Source organism: Vicugna pacos, chromosome 22 (assembly GCF_048564905.1).
Source record: "Vicugna pacos chromosome 22, VicPac4, whole genome shotgun sequence".
NCBI lineage: Eukaryota > Metazoa > Chordata > Mammalia > Artiodactyla > Camelidae > Vicugna > Vicugna pacos.
Genome location: NC_133008.1, coordinates 5539928 through 5552084, shown reverse-complemented (window position 1 = coordinate 5552084; position 12157 = coordinate 5539928). Strand labels below are relative to the sequence as shown.

Below are 12157 nucleotides of genomic sequence, written 5' to 3'. Positions count from 1 at the left end.
CACACTCCTGGGACTGCCCTCTCCTGGACCTGCACACACCTGGGCCTGCACACTCCTGGGCTGCTCCATCCAGTGCCTACACAATCCTGGGCCTGTATACTCCTGGGCCTGCACACTCTTTTGCCTGACCTCGCCTGGCCCTACGCACTCTTGGGCGTGCAATCTACTGGTCGTGCCCTCTCCTTGGCCTGCACACTCCTGGGCCTGCACACTCCTCTTGTCTGCACATTCCTGGGCCTGCACACTCCTGGACTTGACCTCTCCTGTGTCTCTGCACACTCCTGGGCCTGCATAACCCTGGGCCTGTTCCCTAGTATGCCTGCACAATCCAGGGCCTCCACACTCCTGCTTCTGCTCCCTCCTGTGCCTGCACAGTCCTAGAACTGCACACTCCTGGGCCTGCACACTCCTGATCGTGCGCACACTTGGGCCAGCACATTTCTGGGCCTGCTCCCTCCTATGCCTGCACACAGATTGGCTTGCACACTGCTGGGCCTGATCCCTCCTTAGCCTGCAAACTCCAGGGCCTGCACATACCAGGGGCTGCACCCACCTGTGTCTGGACATCCCTGGGCATGCACACTCCTGGGCCTGCACACTCTTGGGCCTGCACACTCCTAGGCCTGCTCCCTCCTGTGCCTGCACACTAAAGGACCTGCACATTCCTGGGCCTGCTCCCTCCTGTGCCTCCACACTCCTGGGCCTGCACACTCCTGGGCGTACACACTCCTGGGTCTTCACACTCCTAGGCCTGCCCTCCCTTGGGCCTGCACACTCCTGGTCCAGCCCTCCCCTGGTCCTGAACACTTCTGGGCCTGCACACTCCTGGGCCTGCTCCCTACTGTGCCTGTACACTCCTGGGTATGCACATTCCTGGCCTGACCTCTCTTGGGACTGCGGACTCCTGGGCCTGCACTCTCCTCGACCTGCTCTCACCAGGGCCTGTACCCACTTCAGCCGGCCCTCTCATGGGCCTGCACATGACTGGGCCTGCACATGACTGGGCCTGCGCAACCTTGGGCCTGCACACTCCTGGGCCTGCCATCTCCTGGTCCTGCACACTCCTGGGCCTTCTCGATCCTATCACTGCACACTCCTGGGCTTGTACACTATTGGGCCTGCCCTCTCCTGGGCCTGCACACGCTTGGGCCTGCACTCTCCTGGGCCTGCCCGCTCCTGGGCCTGCCCTCTCCTGGGCTTGCCCTCTCCTGGGCCTGCACACACATGGGCCTACCCTCTCCTGGTCCTAAACCCTCCTGTGCATGCACACTTCTGGGCCTGCACACTCCTGTGTCAGCACACTATTGGGCATGCACACTCCTGGGCCTGCACACTTCTTGGCCTGCTCCCTCCTGTGCCTGCACATTCCTGGGCCTGCTCCCTCCTGTGCCTCCACACTCCTGGGCCTGCACACACATGGGCCTGCTCGATATTGTGCCTGCACACTCCTGGGCTTGTACACCCATGGGCCTGCAGACTCCTGTGCCAGCACACTCCTGGGCCTGCACGGTATTGGGCCTGCCCTCTCCTGGGCCTGCACACTCTTGGGCCTGCCCTCTCCTGGGCCTGCACACACACGGGCCTACTCTCTCCTGGGCCTAAACCCTCCTGTGTATGCACATTAATGGGCCTGCACACTCCTGGTCCTGCACACTCCTGGGCCTGCACACACATGGGCCTACTCTCTCCTGGGCCTAAACCCTTCTGTGTATGCACGCTAATGGGCCTGCACACTCTTGGGCCTGCACACACATGGGCCTGCCCTCTCATGGGCCTGCACACACATGGGCCTACTCTCTCCTGGGCCTAAACCCTCCTGTGTATGAACATTAAAGGGCCTGTACTCTCCTGTGCCAGCACACTCCTTGGCCTGCTCCCTCCTGGGCTTGCACACTCCTGGTCCTGCACACTCCTCGGTCTTCACACTCCTAGGCCTGCACACTCCTGACCTGCCCTCTCCTTGGCAGGACCTCAACATTTCTTCCGTCTCCTTTGTCTGCACACTCCTGGTCCTGCACAATCCTGGGCCTGCTCCATCCAGTGCCTGCAGTCTCCTGGACCTGCCTTCTCCTTGGCCGGCCCTCAACATAACTGCCCTCTCCTTTGTCTGCACACTCCTGGGCCTGGACACACCTGGGCCTGCCCCCAACTGTCCTGCCCTCTGCTGTATCTGCACACCCGTAGGCCTGCACACTCATGTGCCTGCTCCATCCTGTGCCTGCACACTCCTGTGTCTGAACACTCCTGTGCATGCATACTCCTGGGAATGCAGAGACCTGGGCCTGCACACTCCTGGACCTGCTCTCACCTGGGCCTGCACATTCCTGGGCCTGCTCTCTCCTGTGCCTGCTCCCTCCTATGCCTGCACACAGCTTGGCTTGCACACTCCTGGGCCTGCTCCGTTCTTAGCCTGCAAACTCCTGGGTCGGCAAACTCCGGGGCCTGACCTCTCCGGGCCTGCACACTCCAGGGCCAGCCCTTTCCTGGGCCTGCATACTGCTAGACCTGCACACTCTTGTGCGTGCACCCTCCTGGGCCTGAACACTCCTATGCCTGCATCCTCCTTTGTCTGCACACTCTTGGGCCTGCCCTCTCCTGGGCCATCACACACATGGGCCTACCCTCTCCTGGGCGTAAACCCTCCTGTGTATGCACACTAATGGGCCTGTACACTTCTGAGCCTGCACACTCCTTGGCCTGTCCAATCCTTGGCCTGCCCTCTCCTGGACCTCCCACTCCTGAGCCTGCCCCTACTTCGTTTGGCCCTCTCCTGGGCCTGCACACTCCTGGGCCTGACCTCACTTGGACATGACCTCTCCTGGTCCTGCACACTCCTGTGTCTGAACACTCCTTTCACACACAGCTCACAAAAAAAAAAAAAAAAATCACAACTCTCGGTGAATCACAATTCAAAGTTTTAAAATTACAATCTACAATAAATAAATAAACTCAGTCCCACAAAGATACAGTGTGGGAGCCACTGGGGCTGAGATAGCACATTATGCAACAAGAGGTCGGGGACTGGACGGGAAGCACAGAGATGGCCGGGCACCTCCAGGGGCTGGCAGGAGCTCTTGGGTTTCTCTCCACGGTCACTGCCCTCTGTTGAGGCTCCCTCTCCCTCCCCAAAGAGGGAAAACCCAGAGGTTTTCTAACTTTGCAGTCACTGTCCATTCATCAGCCATGTCTAGTGTATCTCACCAGCACTGCAAACCTCCTCCCTGCCTTCCCCACCCCCTGCAGGCAGCTCTCAGGGGCTAGGGGGGGTGCTCTTCCTCCCTGAGGCCAGCCCTCCTGGGGCAGGTATAATAGCAAAGAATAAACCTGACTGCATATTAGATCTGCTTTCCCTTTAACCCTGTGCTGTTTTCCAGGCTGCCTTACCAGCTCTGCCCCTTTTGTAAAACAATGTTGCCTTCAGCCTGAAATTGACAGGAGAGCCTGTTCTCAAGGCTCTCAGCCTTCAGGATAAGAGCTCTTTTCCTCTCCTATACACACAACAAGCTGCAGAACAGAAAGTAACATTTGTTTTGTTAGAGGTTTTACAGGGGCCCCAGGAGCTGACCCACAACTGCAAAAACAAAGAATTCCTGCACCAAGGACTTTGCACCAACCACCCACAACCCCTCTGCTTTTGAGTGTAAAAGGAGCCTGAATTCTCACTCGGAGAAGGTGGCTCTCCAGGACATTAGCCTGCCATCTTCTCGGTCAGCTGCCTTTCCAAATAAACTCACTATTCTTTACCCCGACACCGCGTCTCCCGATTTCTTGGCCTGTCGTGCGACTTGCGGAATGAGTGTGGACTTGGAAACACAGGGAAGGAAAGCCAAGTCAGGACTCTCACCCTCTTGTCTTTGCTCAGAATACCACCAAGGGGTTGCTGGGACAGTGGGCGGAAAACTGAGGATGCAACACGACCATGAGCACTGGACCTGGGTGGGAGAGATGGGGGGTGCTGTCCGAAGCGCACCCGGCCTCCTTCCGTGTCACATCACACCCACGTCCCCAGACCCAGGGAGGCCTGGAGCCCCACACAGCAGAGCGCATCCAAACCTTCAGATGTCCAGTGACCGGTCCACTGTGCACCATCTGGTGCCCTCCTCCCTGTTCCTCCTCCCCGCTCGTCCTCCTTCTGCCCCGCTGGCTCAGCCCTGGTCCCACCACATCCCCACCCAGGGCCAGCACAGCGGCAGGAACACCCTCGGCAGGCCGCCCAGCTTTCCTGCAAGTACAATGTAAGATACTGACCAACTCCTGCAATCACTCTACAGTGACACTTCTATATTATTTTGTAAAATATTGGCTTTTGAAATAGCTGACTACAGAGTCCTACCAAAATAGAAATCCGCAAAAGACATTATCAGATGAAATAAAGCAATTCGCTCACCTCACAGCCAGGGGTAACGCTGTGGCCCCAGACATGAGGGGCACGTGTAGAACATTTCTCTCCGATGGTGCTGGGAGGGAAGCACACTGACCAGCCTCAGGGTCTCAGGGTCACGGTTATCACTTCGACAGGAACAGTCACAAGCTTCACGGTTGAAAGAATAAAACAAAGTCTGACATAAAGTGTTGAGTTTTATGTTTGTGGGGTTTTTTATTTTCCATACTATGGTTAAAGATCCTTGAAACTAAAAATTCATCCATTTTTTAGATCATAGTACAGTGTATTTCAGAAGGGTCATTCAATAAAGATGTATTGAATTTCATTTAATAATTTTAAAAGGTAAAACATTTTTAGCTTTTCAACTAAGGATGAAAAGAACTGATGTATCAGATTCCCTACTGTACTGCCTTATATCTAGGGACCATCAAGGTTAGAATATTGTTTCTATATTTATTTTAAGTTCATAATTAACTTTTCTGTGCTGTATGGATTAATATTTCCTTCCTGTTGATGACTCAAATTTGCAATAAAAACCAATAAGCTTAATAAGCTTCCTAAATTCAGTATATCATATATTTAGTTATAAATGACACGCATCCAGATAGTCCAGTTTTGCAAATATTTTTAAATAGTTGAATCACAGAACTATATACATATATATAAAGTTTTTTTATTGAAGTATGGTCAATTTACAATGTTGAGTCAATTTCTGGTGTACAGCATCATGTTTCAGTCATCCAAATACGTACATAAGTTCCTTTTTATTTTCTTTAGTTACTATAAGATATGATTATAGTTCCCTGTGCTATACAGTAGAAAACTGTTTATCTATTGTGTGTATAATAAATAGTATCTGTAAACCTCAAACTTCCATTTTATCCCTTCCCACCCATTCCCCCTCTGGTAGCCGAAGTTTGTTTTCTATGTCTGTGGGTCTGTTTCTGCTTTGTAAGTAAGTTCATTTATGTCTTTTAAAAAGATACTTTTGAATTTCATTTACCATCTGCCTTATTTCTTTTGAATTGATTTTTTGTTTTTTTTATCTATGATACAATACGTGAAGAGTGCAAATATCCTTATTCATTGCACTTCCTCAAAGAATGCAAAAATAAAATTTGAAGAAAGTGAAACACGATTTGAGAAGACCTTCAAAGCCATCCAAGACAAAGAACACGTGCCACTTACCAGCTGTAGTATATTTTAGCAGCATTTCAAATTAAAGAAGTGAAAGAAAGAGAAAAATAACGTCAAATACTCAGATTCAAATAGAAGACTAATGTTACAGGACAATTTTTGATTAGCTATATAATGATTAAATCTTTAACAAAAATACATCTTGATTATTTGGTTAAGTTCACCTTTTTAAGGGAACACAATTATCATGGATCACAGAATTCCATCCCAGCTGTGAAAAATGTTTTACACAAAATTTGACATAAACACCAAATAAATGTTTGCCACTGTTTTCATTACTGAAATTGTTGTTGCTAATTTTAAGCCAAAGTGGTTATTTCATATATACTATTTATTAAGAAGAAAAATCATTCACATTAGGTTTAAATTTATGCTCTAAAAGATGGCTTGGAACAGACTGAGGCATTACTTGCACATAGAAATTCTCTAAGTATTCTTCAGTGGAGCCGTAACACTGAACAGGAGGAGGACTTGAGTAACTGGCTAGTTTTCCTGCCAAAATGGGACGTTTAGCGCAATGGATGACGCTCACAAGGAAATGTGATGATAATGACAATGATAAACCACCCAGCCACCCTGGTGCAGGACAGGCTCACACACCAAATAAGGCTTCAAATAGCCGTGTCTGGATCAGGAGCGCCCCAGGGTTCTTCAGGTCCCCAGGAGCTTCCACCCTTGGTGGGAGATTCTTCCCCTGAGATGGTGTAACCATCTCCAGGGACTCTCAACTGACCGCTGAACACCTGGGCCGGGCCTCACACAGTGGCCAAGCACTGCGCAGACAGAGCAGAGCTGCTGGGTGGGCCCTGCCCAACCCAACAGGACTCACCCCAACCCGACCTCAGCTTCAGCCCACTCATCCCAGCCCGGACCATCCCCAGGTCAGGCCCATGGCCTGGCTGTCCAATCTGGAACTCACAGAGCCCCGCCCACCCCATCCCGTTCCCCTGAGGACCATTTCCCACCTTCCCACTCCCTGGCCCTCCCCAGAGCCCTGGTTGGGCCCAGCCGCCTCCGAGTTTACAAGGGTTTGCAGTGCTCTGACTCATTTCTTTTGGCACCAGAACCCTTTGGCCTTGGGAACGCCAGGGGAGAGGATGCTGTCGACTCTTCCCTTAGAAACAAGTGCTTGGGCTTGAGCCTGGAAGGCAGGAGGCCAGGCTTGGGGTGCAAGGACTACATGGCTGCCAAACTGAGTCTAAAGGGGGGGTGTCTGTTTCCCCTCAGCATGCTGGGGCGGGAACTGGGGACTTCACTGACCGGTGACCCCGTAACCATCAGGCATGAGGAGTAATTCCTGCCATTTAACGAAGAGGAAAAAGATTCAGAAATTGTCTTCAAGGGTCATGACTGGGGCTCTAAAGGGGCCCCACAGTTCAAGGTCCTTGAGGCCCTAAGTCTGAACTTTTGAATCTACCTCGATTTTGAAGCTCACATCGTGTGCACTGCCTGGCCACTCTGGCCCAAACTGTGTGACCCCGGTTTCCGTCTCTAAAGAAACTTGTTTTATTCATTTAAAAAGACCCATGGTGGAGGGGGAGTACAGCTCAGTGTTAGAGTGCATGCTCAGCATGCACAAGGCCCTGGGTTCCCTAGTAGTTCTGTTAAAAAACAAACCCAAACAAAACCACACTGCTTTAAGTAATGTACTAAATCCCCCCGATGGGGCATGATGTCAGTGCTACATGGCTCTGCTGATGGAGACGAAGCTGGCTCGGTCACATCTAATATCCCCTCGGCTGGCTTTTATGGCCACTTTTTAGTGCAGACCTCTTCACGTTCAGTCAAAACCTGCAGACTATTCTTTTGCAATCACCAGTGTAATCAACTGAGATAACGGGGAATGGCTAAAACTAGCAAATGAAAGGTTATTAACTGGATATTCAAAAGGCCTGGAAGTTCTAGCCCATAGATATGAATTACAAAGAAGATAAAGTTCCTTTATAATAGAGACTTGAAGGACAGAGACCACTGTAACCAAAGACTAAAGTTAGCGTCACTAATAATGGGACAAATGGACTGCTGGCCCATCAATTTCATGAAAACAAAGCAGCAGACTATCTTACAGAGAGACTATGTTATTTATCAAAGCTGTGCATAATTCAAACCCTGGATCCAAGACAGAGAAAGAGTATTTTGGGGGGTGGCGGGAGGGTATAGCTTAGTGGCACAGCGCATGCTTAGCATGCACAAAGTCCTGGGCTCAAGCCCCAGTATCTCTATTTAAATAAATAAACAAATAAATAAATCCAAACACCTCACCCCACAAAATAAAATTAAAAATTAAATAAAGAACATTTCAGGACAGTGGGGAAAATTTTAACACGGATTATACTGTAAATCAGCATATATATACACACACACACACACACACACACACACACACAATACATAATTTCTATAATGTGGATTTTTACGTAAGAAAATGCCCTTGTTTTGACAAGAAACGTGCTGAACTATGTAGTGTTGATGTCTATAATTTACTTACAAACAGCTCACAACTCCCTCAAATGAAACTCTATTTTCCCTATATACACAGTCAATGTGATACAGGTAAACAGTTGGTTCTCAGTAAAGGACATCCAGAATTCTTTGTACTTTTCTATAGTTCTGAGTGTTAATGGAAAGGAGAGGAAGTACTAGTGGATCAGGTAGCTGGTAAAAAAGTAACTTACTGGAGGGAAAACAAGTGCCACCTACCCCCTAGTGAGGACTCTCCTTATTGGGCTAAGTCATCCCACCCCACGCCCCACACACTCACATCATTTCTTTGGCTGGAAGTTCAACGTGGTAGTTAAAGAAGTAGACAGAGCGGCACAGGAACTGTGTCCAATTTAAGAGTATTAGAGAGAAGCCTGTATAACTACACAAACTTATTTCAAACTCATAAAACTGTACAAACTTATAGAATAAACAAGCAGGACTTAAATTGTTGGCCCAGGAAGTACAACCATCCAAAACTTTGACTTGTAAAGATACATGCACCCAAGTGCACATAGCAGAACTGTTTACAACAGCCAAGAAATGGAAGCAAATTAAATGTCCATTGACAGATGACTGGATAAAGAAGTTGTGGTATTTATACAATGGAATACTACTCAGCCGTAAAAAAGAATGAAATAATGCCATTTGCAGCAACATGGAAGGACCTCGAGATTATCATAATAAGTGAAGTAAGTCAGAGAAAGATAACTATCATATATTACTTACATGTATAATCTAAAAAAATTATACAAATGAACTTATTTACAAAACAGAAACAAACTCACAGACAGAAAACAAACTTAAGAGATACCAAAGGGGAAAGGGGGGAGGGATAAATTTGGAATTTGGGATTAACAGATACACACTACTACATACAAAATAGATGAAAAATAAGGACCTGGAACTAGATTCAATATCTTATAATAACCTATAATGGAAAAGAATCTGAAAAAGAATATATGTAATGTGTAACTGAATCATTTTGTTGTACCCCTGAAACACTGTATAAGTCAATTATACTTGAATAATACATAAATAAATTTTTAACAGGCAGAAGAAAAAGCAGTGTGAGTGAAACACCACACACCTGGAAGAATCACTAGACTTGTGGAAACCGATCTCGAAAGAGTTCATGTGCCAGGCACACCTGTATCCTCAGCCTCCAAGAAACGCTGTGCTTCCAAAGGTGTGCGATGCCTCAAGTCTCATCCTGCCCTGCTTCCTCTCCATCTCAGCTGCTTCCCGCCCTTCAGAGGTGCACAACCCCCTTTTGCTTCCATCTCATCCTCCATCAATTCTCTCCAAATTGATACCCACGTTTGATCCGACTCCTATCAAAGTGCTGTCAAGATTTCTTTGTAGATATCGAGTATTTTAAAATTTCCATTAAAAAAGGCACTACAATAGCTAAAACAATGTTTAAAACAAATTATCTGCTTGCTGAAGTGTAGCTATCATCATATAGCTATAGTCAGCAGGACGATGTGGTGTTGGCAGATACAGTGTAAAATGCAGAGCTGTAAAGCCTTCAGGGAAAAAAACCCAGGATACTATCTTTGGGAACAAGGGCTAATACATCCTGAGAACTGTCACCAAAAGGTAGATACAGAAAAGAAAATTGGACCTCATCTAAAGTAAAACCTTAAAAAAAATTGTTTCTTGATGAGAAAGTTACTTAGATTTATTTACTCATATATTACTGTTTAACGGAGGTGCTGGGGATTGAACTCAGATTGTCTCCCTGCATGCTTAGTACGCAGGGAGACAATCTGAGAGTCCTCAACTGACTAAAGACAGAGTTCCCATAGGACCCAGCAGTTCCCCCACTAGGGACGCACCCAAGAGCAATGAAACATACGTCCACACAAAAACTTGCACGTGAGTGTTCACAGCATCTTTGCCTGTAACAGCCAAAAGCTGGAACAACACATTTCTTTCAACAGGTGAATGGACAAATAAGCTTTGATACATTCATACTATAAACTATCACCTGTAAGTAAAAATAAACTATTGACAGAAGTAACAATCTGAATGAACCTCCAGAGAATTATGTATCTGCCTTGCACCAAGGGCTGCATGCAAGTCAAACATCATTTCCAGGTTTGGCCAGCAGAGGGGAGCAAAGGGTAGTGGAGCCAGTGCTAAGGAGGGGTAGGCAGTGTCTCTTGACAGTCTTTCAGGAGGTAAAAATCAGCTGGCAGGTAGCAGGAAGTCCAGAATGCCGCAATCAGGAGAGAAATTACTCACACAGACAGTGACCCAGAATGAACATTAGGCTGAGGAGGCAGTGGAAAGGTTTAGCCACAGTTCACAGTGAGTACCTGTTGTAGAGACGTGAACAACTAGACCTCAGACCGCTCCTCCCAGCCTGTCTGCAGCCTGTAGACTCACTCATTAAAGTCACAGGCACCTGCTGTCCATGCTCAGAGCTGCTCACACTTCCTGTCATGCAACCAGCAGAGGCTAAGGGTCCACAACCAGCCATGTTGAGGAGAGAGTGGGGTCTGGGCACCAAATGCAAACACAGTCAGTGAGAGCACTCAGACACGTGCCAACTAAACACTGACAGAGCCAACCTACACATGATGTGGCTTCGTATTTTTCTTCTGTCCTTCAGAAGGGAAACACTGCTTAGTTGTGGAAACACTGTATGACTTTGAAATTAGACAAACATGACTCTACAAATTGTTAGCTATGTGGCTCTCAGCTACTTAACTTTACTGAGCCTCAGTCTCTCCATCAGGACAACTAGAAATAAGGATTCTTACAAATCGGCTGCAAAAAAACAACACGAGGTATTGAACCTTCCTGGCAAAGAGCTTAGCAACTGGTAGCTACTCTGTCAACACCACTCCCTGTTCTGTCTCCCTCTTTGATCAGGGAAGATCACACATGATGACTCTTGCTAATTCTGAATATAAAGTCTCACTGTCTCGTAAAAGCATAACTAACATGAATTGAGAGGTCACGGTGTTGGGTACCGTATTAAGTTTTCACAAGTATTATCTCATTTAATTCTCATAACAACCCTACAAGAAAGGTACTTTTATCATGACCTCTATTTTACAAATAAGGATATTGAGGCTCTACAAGTGGACCTGGCTCTCCTAGTCTTCTCAGGTAGGTAGTAAATAATGAAGAGGGATTGAGAACTAGGTAACTGGGTTCTAGAATGTATACACGTGACACTACACACTCCGTTTTCGAGTACAGATATTTAACCAAGTATTTAGAAATTTAAGGGAAAAAATAGAACTAAGAAAACTGATTTTGCAACATGCTTAAATGCTGGTACTAGTGACACAGGATCACCTCTTCTACTGGGTATTTAGGGTGAAAGTTCAGTGTTTAATGAAATACATGAAAACAGACCCAGTCACTGACATTCCACTCACAGCGCTTTCATAAAAGGAAAAGGACAATTGTACTTTGGAAGAAAGTAAGCTGTAAGATTTAAAACTATTACATCACTAAGGAAAGCTCCTTTGGTCTTTCTAGGAAAATGTTTTCTCCCCTTTGCTTCACACTGAAGGGGAACATGGCATAAGAACCCCACTTCTTTCTCAGTGGATGCCTAAAACACAATCACAGTGCTGGTTACATACACTAGTCATGCCGAAGGCTTTTTATAAATACTGGTTTTCGGGATCTGCTGACTCAGAACCTCTGGGGGAGGACTGCCTGAAAAGCTCCCCAAAGCCATTCTGATACATCAGTCTTGATGACCAGGGACTGGATTCCAGAAGGGGACATGGTTCCTTGGCCTCTAACCTCCCTCTCCAAAGGGGAGAGGCAGAGAGTGGACAGGATCTGGGAATTGGGGAAGGTGCAGAGACATGTCTGCCTACATTTCTTGCCTTAGACAGACTCTGGCAGATGCTGGATGAGGGGCCGGAAACTGCTGCCCCGTGAGCCCCCATGGCTGTAAAGACAGGCAAGCAGGTCCAGACCAGAACTTCCCTTTACAAGTGGGGAGAAGGGCCTGGAGGCCACTATCTACATGCCACTCACGCTAGATTGGTTTGAAAATGAGAAGCCTGAACAAGGCCCAAAGGACTAAAAAGACCCGTGCTTCTGGCCTCCACCTACTTT

The 12157-nt window shown here is 47.5% G+C and overlaps 1 protein-coding gene across 7 annotated transcripts in view; it reads right to left on the bottom strand.

Moving 5' to 3' along the window:
* Positions 1-12157, bottom strand: part of LOC140688381 (ankyrin repeat domain-containing protein 26-like) — a 129447-nt gene that overhangs the window by 67274 nt on the left and 50016 nt on the right. Inside the window, exon 3 of one of the 7 annotated variants that reach the window (XM_072947053.1) lies at positions 4388-4531. The exons of the other annotated variants lie outside the window; for them this stretch is intronic. Within the exon in view, the coding sequence (XP_072803154.1) occupies positions 4388-4422 (35 nt within the window). The 5' untranslated portion in view covers positions 4423-4531. The remainder of the gene's footprint in view (positions 1-4387; positions 4532-12157) is intronic. 7 annotated transcript variants of the gene reach the window in all.